The 13602-nt window shown below is 34.1% G+C and overlaps 3 protein-coding genes across 3 annotated transcripts; all 3 read right to left on the minus strand.

Annotated features, from left to right (window-relative positions):
- Nucleotides 1–351: 351 nt before the first annotated feature.
- Nucleotides 352–4845, minus strand: LOC132907914 (uncharacterized). The gene is made up of 8 exons (XM_060961371.1): nucleotides 4028–4845; nucleotides 3497–3596; nucleotides 3318–3428; nucleotides 3035–3249; nucleotides 1359–2174; nucleotides 901–1000; nucleotides 667–777; nucleotides 352–578 (listed from the first exon to the last, which is right to left on the minus strand). The coding sequence occupies exons 1-8, from the start codon at nucleotides 4843–4845 to the stop codon at nucleotides 390–392; spliced, it is 2460 nt and encodes an 819-aa protein (XP_060817354.1). The 3' UTR covers nucleotides 352–389.
- A 902-nt stretch (nucleotides 4846–5747) lies between these two features.
- LOC132907915 (uncharacterized) lies at nucleotides 5748–10322 on the minus strand. The gene is made up of 10 exons (XM_060961372.1): nucleotides 9505–10322; nucleotides 8945–9044; nucleotides 8739–8849; nucleotides 8481–8636; nucleotides 8375–8407; nucleotides 6636–7444; nucleotides 6282–6381; nucleotides 6085–6195; nucleotides 5868–6023; nucleotides 5748–5798 (listed from the first exon to the last, which is right to left on the minus strand). Exons 1-10 carry the CDS (start codon nucleotides 10320–10322, stop codon nucleotides 5748–5750), a joined length of 2445 nt encoding a protein of 814 aa, XP_060817355.1.
- An 800-nt stretch (nucleotides 10323–11122) lies between these two features.
- LOC132907778 (odorant receptor 85f-like) lies at nucleotides 11123–13433 on the minus strand. The gene is made up of 5 exons (XM_060961174.1): nucleotides 12623–13433; nucleotides 11926–12025; nucleotides 11751–11861; nucleotides 11499–11654; nucleotides 11123–11418 (listed from the first exon to the last, which is right to left on the minus strand). Exons 1-5 carry the CDS (start codon nucleotides 13429–13431, stop codon nucleotides 11365–11367), a joined length of 1230 nt encoding a protein of 409 aa, XP_060817157.1. The 5' UTR covers nucleotides 13432–13433; the 3' UTR covers nucleotides 11123–11364.
- Between the last annotated feature and the right edge of the window lie 169 nt (nucleotides 13434–13602).

The following is a 13602-nucleotide window of genomic DNA, read 5'->3' on the forward strand; positions in this document are numbered from 1 at the left end:
TAAAATTTTATAAATGTTTAGAAATACGATTATTATAGTGTCGAGTTGAGTGAGATTATTCTTTCTGAATTTATAACATGATATTTATAATATGATTTATGATATGATAAATCAAATATATAAAATTTATCGAGAATAAAAGAATTAATACATGGAATCATACGGTTCAAAATAATAAACATCTTGATTGCGTTTAAATTATTAGTTTCATTCACTCTCTAATACAATATATATAGACACGTGAACTTCTAAGAAGAAATGTCCATATCTTACCAAAAATAAACGTCTACGTTATAAAGATGTTCACATCAATGCTCGTAACATGTTTAAAAATGCCACCGCCGTTTTAACAACCTATTCGTTCAAAATATTTTTATTAACTTGCGAATTTACGTAAGAAACATCAATAGTCTCACACTTACATCGCTAAAAGTACTAATAGATAATTCGATCATATTTCCTGCAGTGAATTTTATCGACGAATTGGACATTGCAATGATTAAAACGCAGCCAAGCTTCTTTTTTCCTGTCAATCGGTACCAGTCGATCATATATGTCATTTCACCAACTTTTTTGCACTATTTTAAGATATTCATTTTTATTAATTCCTATTACCATAGTGTGGTCTTTTGTGTGAAAAATTTATTAAAATACGATTGCATGTACCTGTTCAGCAACTAGTTCACCTATATAACAGAATATAAAAATATTGAAAGAGAACGATATCATTAAGATCATGTGAGTTATCGAGTGCATAATATCATTCGAACTCCATTCCTGTTACATCAAGAAAATACAGCCAATATTAATGTCGTGTATTGGTTGATATGATATATATTAATATAAATGTTAACAGATCTTTGCATGCATGTTTCTTTGATAGTTTTGTTGCGTGCATACCACTATAAAATAATATCCGAGAAGGCACATGTTCATCATACATCCCAAAAATTCTACGAAAGATATTTGTTGAAGTGCATTTTCCGTGAGCGCCAGAAATCTGAAATATGATGAATGTAAATTGCAAACACTATAACTATACGAAATAGATTCCCAGTTATCGAAATTCCAAATGCAAATTTTCAAATTTTTTAATTTTCAAATATTATATCACCTATATTCTGAAATTTCTAAATTTTTTCAAATTTCATATACTACCACAAACTTTAAGTTTTCAAAACCGCACGTCCACAAAGTCTTTAAATTATCAGATTGAGGAATGCAAATTTTCAAGTACCAAATATTACATTTCATATTTATACATACTATAAAGGAGTGGGTTATCCGATTATATTTTGAATGAAAATAAAAATAAAATAGAAATGTTACAAGATAATTACTTAATGAGTTTTACTCACCTCAGTATCCGATTGTGTTGAGTAACGATGCTAGCGATCCTTTCATCCACGATATTACTCATATCGGATCGACCATCGACCAAATGTTCCAGCCAGTTCATTAATACTTGCATCTGACCGCAAGCATGCACCGCAAACACAGCGGCGATACTGCAAGCCGCTGATGTTACAGTATGCATTACGACACCTGTTAGGGTTTGGATGGAGAAAATAATTTCATTACTGGGACTGTAACGCACATCAGCGATCAATTTCGAGGCAGGAAAGGGTAACGGAACGAAGCTCAAATTTCCATCCTCTGTTACCACTTGACCAACGCTAGCAGGCACAACAATGTAGAAAAATGCAAAACCACTAAATAAGAAAAAGGTGCAGATGGCCACTAATCTTCGTCCGTAATTCGCGTTCTGTGCCATGATATTTCTATCTTCGTGATGTTCGATATTCTTCCAGTCCCATTCGATGTGTTCGCATCCCTCGCTGATGTGATTTTCTTGTAGTATCAATAAATAATATTTCATAAACGTCATTAGGAAGAAGCTCAATGGGCCAATCATTTCGATTTTATGATACGCTTCTTCTACTTCTATAACGAGGTACAGAGTACATGATACGAGCATGAAGCTGATTAAACCAAAACAAATGACATTAATGAGCGAAGAGAAATATTTTCCTAGTATCGATTTACGTAAATTTGGCCAAGTACCAATTGGTATTAGCAACCAACGATTCCACTGAATACTCAAATCCACGTTTCTCTTATAATCATGCTCGATCACCACAGGTTTCTCTTTATTCATCGTTGATACTCGAGAGCTTGCTTGCAACTAAATGCTCGCGGTTCGATGAAAGTTCAAATGAAAACTGATATTGCGCGTGCGTCCGTATTCCAAAGGGAAAAAGAAAGTACATGAATTATTTTTCATAGTTTCAAAGTCCTTTGGGATTTTGCTTATGTTACCTCATGCGTTATAATTACGGAAGGATGGACGATATCTGGGGTCATTGATTAATTGATTTTTTCAAATGTCTAACGCACAACTGTATTGCGTGTTTGCCAACAGATTGAAGGAATCAATTTGTAAAACACGAACTTTTTTCATACTTTTCATACTTTCTAATGTATAATACGTTCTCAATGTTTTCCTCAAAATGTTTATAAATGGAATTATAGTTGATTATCAAGTTGAGTGAAGAATATTCTTCTTGAATTTGTGACGGTAGGAATTTAAAAAAAGGGATGGAATACAGTAACGTGAGGTATAGGCTCGCATATGTATTAACTCTTCTACATTCTGTGGGTCATTTTAAAGCCTGTGTTATCGTAGGAAAATTGTGTATGTTCGTTACAAAATGTATACGTGATTTCTCGTTTCAATTTGTATACTAACGAATTTTCTTGGAACGTTAGAAGTCTTCTTTCCCGTCAGCGTTAAGATGAAATCGAAACATGCAAATTCGAGGATCCCAGCAGTATTAAAATTGGTATAACATATTTATTGCATTTATTTTAAAGCATGATAATATAATGAATAACAACGCAAATAAATTTCATTGTAATATATTGAGACATTATACAGGTAATATTTAGACTATATTCTACTTTAACCAACGTTCATGTCAATGTTCGTAAGACATTCAAAAATGCAACTGCTGTCTTAACAATCTATTTGTACAGGAAACAAATTTTGAAGTGAGGCGTTCGTGAATGCGGTTGAGGTAATTTCATACTTACATCACTGAAGGTAGTTAAGCACAGTTCAACCATGTTCCCAGCCGTCAATTTAATCGACGAATTAGCCATTGCTATCATTAGTACAAAACAAAGCTTTCTGGTTCCTGATATTCGATACCAGTCAACCATATACGATGTTTCCCCAATTTTTTTACACTGGAAAAAATTATGTAAAAAGTATGATATTAAGCAATTTTCAAGAATTGATTACAAAAATATCTAACCTGTTCCGCTACCACCTCGCCTATATAGCAAAATATGAAAATATTAAACGTAAGAGATATTAGTAATATGAAAAACGTTATGGCACTGGTTAAATGACTCGAACTCCACTCCTAAAACACCGGTAAACTGTGCATGAAGTTTATATGTATTTATTGATATATGTGTCTTGTTCTCTTACCATAATAACGTAGTACCCAAGAAGACATATGTTTAACATGCAACCAATAAATTCTACGAATGATACTTGTTGCAGTGTTTTTTCTGTAAGCGCTAGGAAGCTGAAATATAAATCAATATCGCTTATTGATAACACTGATGTCAACCTTCATAACATCAGGAATTCGAAATTCTTTAAAACTTGAAGTTTTTACAGCTGTGTAAATTCAAGTTTCTAAATTTAGAAGTTTTTAATCTTCATAATTTCTGAAATTTAAATTTTTCAACTCAGGACGTCAGACTTTTTTTTGTAAAATTTTGCCAATCGAAATGTTCAAGTTATAATATTCAAATTTCAGATTTTTATGCGATATTACTTCAGGGATTTAAATTTCTCAAATTTAAAAGTTCAGATTGCAACGTATGTTTAGAGGTATGAACTAAGAATTTCATAGATTTCAAATCAAACAGCTTGAGTTTCCGAATTAAAGGCTGAAATTTTCAATCCCAAGCTACTATTCTCGTTTTACTAAAGTCCAGAATTCTTACACACTTCAATATTCGAACATGTTGATTCACGACGTTGGCGATTCTGCTGTCGACGTTGTTATACATATCTGACCGACCATCGATCAAATGTTTCAGCCAGCTCGTCAAAATCTGCATCTGGCCACATGCGTGCACCGCAAATATAGCAGCTAAACTACAAGCCGCTGACGTAATACTATGCATCAAACAACCACTTACTAATTGAAGAGAAAATACAATCTCGTTTATGGGACTATATCGAGTATCCATAATAAATCTCGAGAAAGGGAACACCAGAGGAATGAAGGTGACATTGACATCTCCCGCAGGAATTTTTCCAACGCTAATAGGTATGGCGATATAATAAAAAGCAAAACCACTATACATAAAAAATGCACAGATAATAACCAATCTTCTTCCAAAATTCGCATTCGTTATCATGATTTCTCTGTCCTCAGAGTACGTAATATTCTTCCAGTCCCATTCGATGCGTTTGATACACTCGCGAATATCATCTTCGTGAAGGATCAAGAGATGATACTTTAAAAACGCCATCACGCAGAAACTCAAGGGGCCAAATAATTTTATTCTGTTATAAACATCTTTCACTTCCAGAATTAAGTATAGGCTGCAGGGTACCAAGAGGAAACAAATCAAACTATAGCAAATGGTATTTATGAACCGATAGAAATATTTTTCTGCCATCAAAATGTTAGGAGAAGTTGGCCAGACGCCGATTGGCTTCAAAATCCATCGACTGTACCGAATACTCAAATCGATATTCTTCTTGCAGTCGTGATCCGTCGTAAGATACGACGCGCCGTTTGTTACTGATTTTTGCATCATTAAAGTTCAAATGCTTCCTCCATACTAACTATTGCCGTAGTTTGTAACCATTCTAAGAAAAATAATGCTGCGCTTGCGCTGCCGTGTCGATTTCTCTCGAAAAGGGGAGAACGAAAGTTTATTTTTTCCAATGGATTGAATGTTCCCCGCTTTTTCGCATTATGAATGCATATGGTACGGCGAATGGCGGCGAAACATCGATTCATTGACTTGCCAAGCGTCAGTAAATCAGTCTTACTAATATTTCTCGAAGGTATTTCAAGATCACAGGAAAACATGATAAATATATTTTTGACGATTTTTTAATTTTAACATCATAATCCTATAATTAAAAAGTATCATTTTCGCATAAAATAATTAAATGAAAAAAAGACCTGTTGATCCAGTGATGTTGTTGAAGAAGTTTTGTATAAGTCAAGAGTGTAACTGTTAAGGCAAATATTGTTTTAATATTTTCATTATTGCAATGCTATGATAAGCAATATTGTTAATGTTATAAAGGGACTGTGAAAAGATAAGTAAAAGGAAAATTCTAGTATCATGGAATTAATTGAGGACGTACTGAATTTTAAAACTGCTTTCCTGTGAAAGATGGAACATATGACTTATCGTTCTTCATCTGTAGTCTTCAATTGTTATGTGTGTATTATCGTCTTTCCCGCTTCTCAAATAAAAGAACAAAATCACAGTGAAAACTGAGAAAGTGAAGAGAGTGTTACTATGTCACCAATTTGAGCTGTGGACTGTTTTATTCATCTTTATAACAAAACATCTTTTTCTTAGGTTTTAATGTGACAACAGTCTTATTTTTCATAAGAAAAAAATTAGTAATTAATTAAGTTATTTTTGATAAAAAAAAGAATAATAGATTCTACATCATATCGTGTTTCCAAGAATGTTCAAGTTAATGTTCGTAGCACGTTTAAGAAAGCAACCGATGTTTTAACTACCTATTTGCACAAAATACTTTGGTCAGTTTATAAAAATGTAATTATAATGATCTCTGAATTGATACTTACATCGGAAAAGGTACTCATAGACAATTCCACGATATTCCCTGCTGTCAATTTTCTCGACGAATCGGACATTGCGATTATCAAAACGCAGCATAGTTTTTTCTTTCCATATAATCGATACCATTCAATCATGTACGTCATTTCTCCTACTTTCCTAGACTGTTATAAAATATATCAAAATTGTGTACAAAATGATAATGTCAATTTCAAAAGCTTCTACCTTATCAGCCACGAGCTCTCCTATGTAACAAAATATAAAAATATTAAATGTAAGGGATACAAGTAACACACTGTAAGTCATGACATCTGTTAAATGATTAGAATTCCATTCCTGTAATATCAAGAAGATATATACATATGTTTATAACATTTGATAATTGGTAAGCTGTAAATTTTACACATCTACAAATTTTGTACCATGATGATATAATATCCAAGAAGACATATATCTAATGTACATCCTAAAAATTCCACATACGATACTTGTTGAAGCGCTCTCTCTATAAGGGATAAAAATCTGAAACATTGAAACATTAGCATAATTCCAAAGCTGATTTCCAACCAAAGTCTTAAATGTAACAAGTTTTAGAAATCAAACAATTTTTATTCGTGGATTTTGAAATTGTATATTCAAATATAAAACTTCAATGTTCATACTTTGAAAATTAGACCTAGAACCAGTAGTATAGTATAATTAAAAAGTATAATTCTAGGAATTACAAGATAATAATGCTATACGATTTTACCGTACGACAAATACATCTTACACACTTCAGTATTCGAACGTGTTGACTCACGATCTTGGCGATTCGCTGATCGATGCAATCATGCATGTCTAATCTACCATCTATCAAATGGTCTAGCCAAGTCATCAACACCTGCATTTGGCCGCATGCGTGTACAGCAAATATTGCAGCCAAACTGCAAGCAGCTGAAGTTATACCATGCATCAAGGCGCCAGCCAAAAATTGAATAGAAAACACTATCTCATTCGTAGGACTGTAGCGAGTGTCGATAATAAATCTCGAGAAGGGAAACACCATGGGAATGAAGGTTGCATTGGTCCCCTCTACTGGTATTCTTTCAACGCTCATCGGTACAGCAATGTAAAAAAAGATGAAACCACTGTACATGAAAAAGGTGCACGTGATGACTAGTTTTCTTCCAAAGTTAGCATTCGTCATCATGAGTTCTCTATCTTTAGGGTACGTGATATTTTTCCAATCCCATTCGATACGTTCAACGCATTCACGAATATCTTCTTCGTGAAGTATCAGAAGATAATACTTTAAAAGCGCCATCACGCAGAAGCTCAATGGACCAAATAGTTTAATTCTGTTATAAACGTCTTCCACTTCGAGAATTACGTACAAGCTTCCAGGTAACAAGAGAAACATGATTAAAGCATAATAAATGACGTTTAATAGCACGTGAAAATACTTTTTTATCGCTGAAACGTTCCGAGAATTTGGCCACACGCCGATCAGTTTTAATATCCAACGACTGCTTCGAATGCTTAAATTTACGCCCTTCTTGTAATCTTGGTCGGCTTTAATGGACGACATGATTACTCTGCTTTGCTAGAACTTGAAAGCTCTCTTAATACTGACGGTTTATAGGATGATGACTGTTCCAAGGAAAATATCAACGCGCTTGCGCCGCCTTTTCCAATTTCTCTCGGGAGGGTGGAATAAAAGTTGATAAAAGTTCCCTGTTTGGGACTTCTCTTGTTATGCATTATGAGTGTGGACTGCAGGAGAATCGCGATGACACATCGATAGATTGATTCTTTTTAACGTTGATGGAACAGAATTTCCATTGTTTATTACAACCCGAGTTCTTCGTCTTCTGCAAACTCATTTTTTATGCACTGCTGTGTTGCTTTTTTTCAAAGCTATTATCTATTTCTGTATCCAACAATGCAATTATTGAAATGGAAATACAAAAATTAAATTTGAAGTCGAGGAACACAATGGACATTGTTTCAAATGCCAGAATGGATCTTCTTCGATTCATGGATATCTAATTTTTGTCCTTTTTAACGTTCTATTCACCAGTGTTTAAAACTGAACAGTATTTTTATAGCTGTGTAGATAATCGTATGATACCTTACAAGTATCATAATATATTTTTAAGTGGTGAGATTTTTTAGAATGTCTCTCAGACGATCAATATGTACAAAAAGGTACGTTCTAACAAAGTCAGAAACTGAAAGAACATCAGACGATATAATACAAATAATATTCTAATAGCATGATGATTCTTTCATCTCCCACATCTTTTTTATTCTTCAATACCTTTATAAAACATGCATTTTCATTCATCATAAACAGTACAAAAAATGTATAATATTGAAGACAAGTAACAACAACCACAAGTAACATCGAACAAGTAAAACACACTGAAAATCGTGTGATATAACAGTAAAGATTTTTTTTTAAGGATATACATCAACGATCATAAAAAAAATGTTCACATTAAGAAATAACCATTTAAGTCGTTTTTCGTAGTACGTTTAAAAAAGTGACTGCCGTTTTAACAACCTATTTGTTAAAAAAACATTTTTAATTATTTCTTACGCAAGAAAAAAGTTTAAAGTAACAATTTCATACTTACATCAGTGAACGTGTTGATAGTTAGGTTTACGATGTTCCCAGCCGTCAATTTTATCGTACAATTCGACATAGCGATAATTAAAACGCAACAAAGCTTCTTGTTCCCTTGCAATCGATACCACTCAATCATGTACGACGTTTCGCCAATTTTCCTACACTATCGTATCATATTTTGTTGTTAAAATATTTTTCATTCGAAAAGATAGAATTTTAGATTATTACTCGATTAATAGAAATTTATTTAAACGCGAAAACTTACCTCCTCAGTTACGATCTCGCCTATATAACAAAATATGAAAATATTGAATGTAATCGATATAAGTAAAATCATATAAGTTACGGCGCTCGTGACGTCATTCGATTTTAGTTCCTATAATACGAAACGAGAATTTGTATATTTTAGGATCTAGGATCATCGAGATTAATAGGATCACAATCTTAGATCAAGTTTATCAATCATCATACCATGATTACGTAATATCCAACGAGACATATATCTAGTGTACATCCTAAAAACTCGGCGAAAGAAATTTGCTGTATTGTATTCTCTGTGAGCTTCAAAAATCTGAAATAATCGACGATATTTTCTGATACATAATAACAGATGTTAGAGTCGTGCAATGCGAAACAATATCACAATTTTTGTAGAAAAAGTCCACAAACGATTATAAATTTGTTAACAATTTTTCCTTCAAGCCTCTGCACTCCAAAAAATTCTATATACAATCGGCCAGCAATTCCAACACTTTTTTCACTGTTACTTTCACAGTGAAATCTTTTGAAATCGAACATTATATTACGAAAAGAAAAAGATTACGAATATAACGATGAAAAGATTCTGAATAGATATAATACAGATAATATTCTCTTTTCTATTCTCAGTGAAAATCAAATAACAATTTGCATGTAATCAACGTCATTAAATCAACGTCGATAAATTGCGAAAGATTAAAATTCTTCCGTTAATGAACGATTACAAATAAATAAACGTTACACACATAAATAAATAATAAACATTTACACACTTTAGGATTCGGACATGTTGGCACACGATGTCAGCGATTCTACCATCTACACGTTCACTCATATCCGATCGACCGTCTACAAGATGCTTCAACCAATTCATCAATACCTGCATCTGACCGCAAGCGTGAACCGCGAAAGCAGCCGCTAAACTGCAAGCCGCTGATGTTATACTATGCATCAGACAACCAGCCACCAATTGAATCGAAAAAACGATCTCATTCGTAGGACTATAACGTGTGTCAACGATAAACCTTGAAAATGGGAACACCAGTGGTATGAAGGTAAGGCTTTCATTTTCTGCTGCTACTCTGCCCACGCTAATAGGTATAGCGATATAATAAAATACGAAGCCACTGTACATGAATAAGGTGCAGACGACCACCAATTTTCGTCCGAAACTCGCGTTCACTGTCATGATTTCGCGATCCTCTCTGTTTGTCATGTTCTTCCAATCCCATTTGATTCGTTCTAAGCATTCACGAATGTCAGCTTTGTGGACGATCAAAGAGTAGTATTTTGTGAACGCCATCGCGCAGAAAATCAGAGGACCGAATTGTTTCAGTTTACCGTAAGTATCTTCTATTTCGAGGAAAACGTATAAGACGCAGGGGATAAAGAGAAAACTGATCAGACTGTAACAAGTGATATTTATGAACCAGTAGAAGTATCGTCGGATTCTTGAAATGGAATTTGAATATGGCCAAAGGCCTATGGATTTTAATAACCAAAGATTCCATTGGATACTTAAATTCACGTTTTTTTCATACTCGTAGTCCGTTATACAGAATTTTTTATTGTTTATGCTTGACGTTTGCATGCTTGATGTTTGAATGCTCGTTTAAGACTAAATTGTCTGATCACGGTTTAAAGGGGAAAAATAAGCGGCGCGCTTGCGCTCGATTTTCTGATTTCCAATCAGAAGGGAGGACGAAAGTGGTCTTCTGCGTTTAGTTTTACCCTTTCACGAAGTTCAGTTTTATGTATTATGAGTGTAGAGAGAATGACAGTGGAACATCGATCAATTGATTCCTTCGACACGTCAGCGGAACATTAATAACGTTGCTGTGCGGTTTTAGAGAATCAATTTATGATGATGACTAGCTATCATTTCTCTTCTGTACAATACATTCTTTTATTCGCAATACTTATTATTTACTCTAATACCAAAGATAAGAACATTTGTTAATGTGTAAAAGATTATAACGATTCATAATATTATATAGCGTGAAGCAAATTTTACTGGTTGTAATGTACGAACATGTAAGTAATATAATTATGCATATATTATTTCTTCCTCTAATTTCATTCATAATTTAAATATTAAAAATAGTAATTATTTGGTACTTACGTTACTGAAAGTATCGACAATTACACAGCATTTCCATAAATTTCTCGTTCCTTATAATCGGTAACATTCGATTCATGTGCGATTGAGTAATTCTATAAATTTTCTCTACTATTATAAAGTAGCATGAAATAGCGATAACAAAGTACTAATAATAAGCGTTAGGTTAATTAAATAGTATATTGTCATTTCTAAATATGCACAATTTCAAACGTTCAATCGTAGTAAAAAATAATTAGTGAACAATTTTATTCTTTCATCGTGTTAATTTGTCAGCTTATACATTACACAAATAATAGGGCAATAACTGCGATATGATAAATTCTTTTATACTACAAAAATGTCATCATAAGAAGTCAAAGATCGGATAAATGAAAATTCTTCTTTCTTGTTTAATTCATAATAGAACACGTTTTTCTTATAAAAAGCAGATATTCATGTGACATATATGTGTATCTATAATTTCAATGTGAGAATCGCAGTATCGGTTTACCATCGACTGAAAAAGAAACCCCTAGGTAGTGAGTGTTCGTAGCATGTTCAAGTACGCAAATGAAGTCTTGATGACCTACAATTTTTTCGTGAAAATGTGACGATAGCAAATGATTTTTACAATGTGGACAATTTTTTTCACAATGGTTCACTTACGTTACCGAAACTACTGATAGAAAGCTCGATAATATTGCCAGCAGTCATTTTAGTAGTGGAACGAGACATCGAAATCATCAAAGGAACGACGAGACTTTTCTTCCAAGGCATTCGATGCCAATCGATCATGTAAGATTTTTGGCCGACTTTTATCGTCTGTTGAAATATTTCACACGCATATCTCATATTTTTGTCGTTTAAATTTTTTATTAAATCGATCGTTGATCATTGAAATTTAAAAATAATAATTACCTGCTCTGCTAAGACCTCGCCGATGTAACAGAATATGAAAATGTTAAACGTGACGGATGTCAGCAATATTATGTACGTAAAACCTCTAACAGGATGATTAGGGTCCCATTCCTAAAACAGAAATTGTGAATTAAAGCGTTGGTTCGCAATTGCAAATTCCATCGTGTAATTATACCATCATCGAATAATACCCAAGGAAGCATATATTTATAGTACAACCCACGACTTCTACCAATGATATCTCACGCAGAAAATCCTCGGTCAGAGCTATGAAACTGAAACGTTACAATAAATATATCATTTCTTTTTAACAGCCATTAAAATGTACACAGTACTTCACGAATGTGCTCGAAATCTTGTAGAAACCATTTATGAACGTATTATGTTGTGTTATACGAAATATTTTGAAATTTTATTAATACTGTAACGCGAGACGGCTATTGCGATTACATTGGGAAAGTCTGAAACAAATCTGAAAATTTACATGAAAGTTACAAGGTATACAGTGTAGGTAAAAATCACGAAAATATTTAAACAATCAATTGCCCATCATATTAATGAACCTCGATATTCAGTGGGGCCATTTTCTACACTCATTGCATGTTTAAGATGTTCACGCACCATACTGACCTTCTACTAAATATATGTTTACAATAAGTGTAATAATAACCGACGCAATCACGACAGTTACATGAGTGTCACTACCATTACAATACTAGTGGAATTTCAAAATGTTTCACATGATTTACATAACATTCAAATAAAAGTTTTCTAGGGTGAGTGTGCAAATACTTTCACGAGCCACATCGCGTATATATTTATATATCAATTTTCATCGTTTCCTATCGAACAAGACCAAATGTTTGTATTACTTGATTATCCGAACATGTTGTTCCACGATATTGGCCAACCTCTGATCCAAACTCTCGACATCGTTTTCTCTTCCATCTACCAATTTCTCCAGCCAAGACATCAAAACCTGTAACTGGCCGCACGCGTGCATCGCAAGAAGAGCAGCCAAACCGCAAGCGGCAACCGTGATATCATGAGCAACAAAGCCAGACAATAACTGTATCGTGTAGAAAATTTCATTGATGGGACTGCGCCGGGCGTCTGCGATTACCCTAGGAAAAGGGTAAACAAGTGTCATGTATGTCAAGTTACCACCCTCTTCTACAATCTTCGCTTGAGTGAGTGGTAATGCGATGTAATAGAAAACCACGCCGCCGTACATGAAAGCGCTACAGATTAGGATAAGTCGTTGACTGAAACTCGCGTTATCCAACATAATTTTACGATCGTCGTTGTGTTTCACGTTTTTCCAGTCATCTTCGATGAGTTTCACGCATTTACGTATATCATCCTCGCGCTTAATGAACACGCAATATTTCATCACTGCCATTAGAAAGAAACTGAGCGCGCTACCGAGTTTCATCTGGTCGTAAAAATCCGCGATCTCGAGGGCAAAGTACATGAATCCAGGGATCAGAATGAACCCAAGCAGACCGTAACAGAGAAGATTTAAGAATACGTGTTCGATCGTTTCCCGCCAAGAATGATCGAGGAATCTTGGCCAGGTTCCAATCGTTCTCAAAGTCAGCACGTTAAGTCGAACATTGAACCTTAGATCGCTTTTGTAACTCGCGTTGTTGAATGTCTCCACGATGTTTCCCGTCCTCATAATAGAATATCGAGTGTCAGAGTGCCACTAATACTAGTTTCGTCGACGACTGGTCGAGTCGTTCGAAAAGTTTTCTCGAATCGCGCGCTTGCGCTGTTAAAACTGAATAGGGGTAGGAAACTCGCTGTTCTCTTTATCCACTTGATATCGATACAATTTCCTCCGAGCAAA

The sequence above is a fragment of the Bombus pascuorum genome, chromosome 6 (genome assembly GCF_905332965.1).
Source record: "Bombus pascuorum chromosome 6, iyBomPasc1.1, whole genome shotgun sequence".
Lineage (NCBI taxonomy): Eukaryota > Metazoa > Arthropoda > Insecta > Hymenoptera > Apidae > Bombus > Bombus pascuorum.

Excerpts from the sequence above, each read along its gene's own strand:
- LOC132907778 (XM_060961174.1), bottom strand. The coding sequence starts at position 13,431 with ATGAGGACGGGAAACATCGTGGAGACATTCAACAACGCGAGTTACAAA. Across the intron at positions 11,655-11,750 it reads GCGAGGTCTTAGCAGAGCAG|ACGATAAAAGTCGGCCAAAA; the intron begins GTAATTATTATT and ends ATATTTCAACAG. Across the intron at positions 11,419-11,498 it reads CTATCAGTAGTTTCGGTAAC|GTCATCAAGACTTCATTTGC; the intron begins GTAAGTGAACCA and ends AAAAAATTGTAG.
- LOC132907915 (XM_060961372.1), bottom strand. The coding sequence starts at position 10,322 with ATGCAAACGTCAAGCATAAACAATAAAAAATTCTGTATAACGGACTAC. Across the intron at positions 7,445-8,374 it reads CAGTCACTTTTTTAAACGTA|CAAAGCAGAGTAATCATGTC; the intron begins CTACGAAAAACG and ends TTCAAGTTCTAG. Across the intron at positions 5,799-5,867 it reads CTATGAGTACCTTTTCCGAT|GTAGTTAAAACATCGGTTGC; the intron begins GTAAGTATCAAT and ends TTGTGCAAATAG.
- LOC132907914 (XM_060961371.1), bottom strand. The coding sequence starts at position 4,845 with ATGCAAAAATCAGTAACAAACGGCGCGTCGTATCTTACGACGGATCAC. Across the intron at positions 2,175-3,034 it reads CACTTCAAAATTTGTTTCCT|CTCTCGAGTATCAACGATGA; the intron begins GTACAAATAGAT and ends GTTGCAAGCAAG. Across the intron at positions 579-666 it reads GTGAACTAGTTGCTGAACAG|TGCAAAAAAGTTGGTGAAAT; the intron begins GTACATGCAATC and ends ATCTTAAAATAG.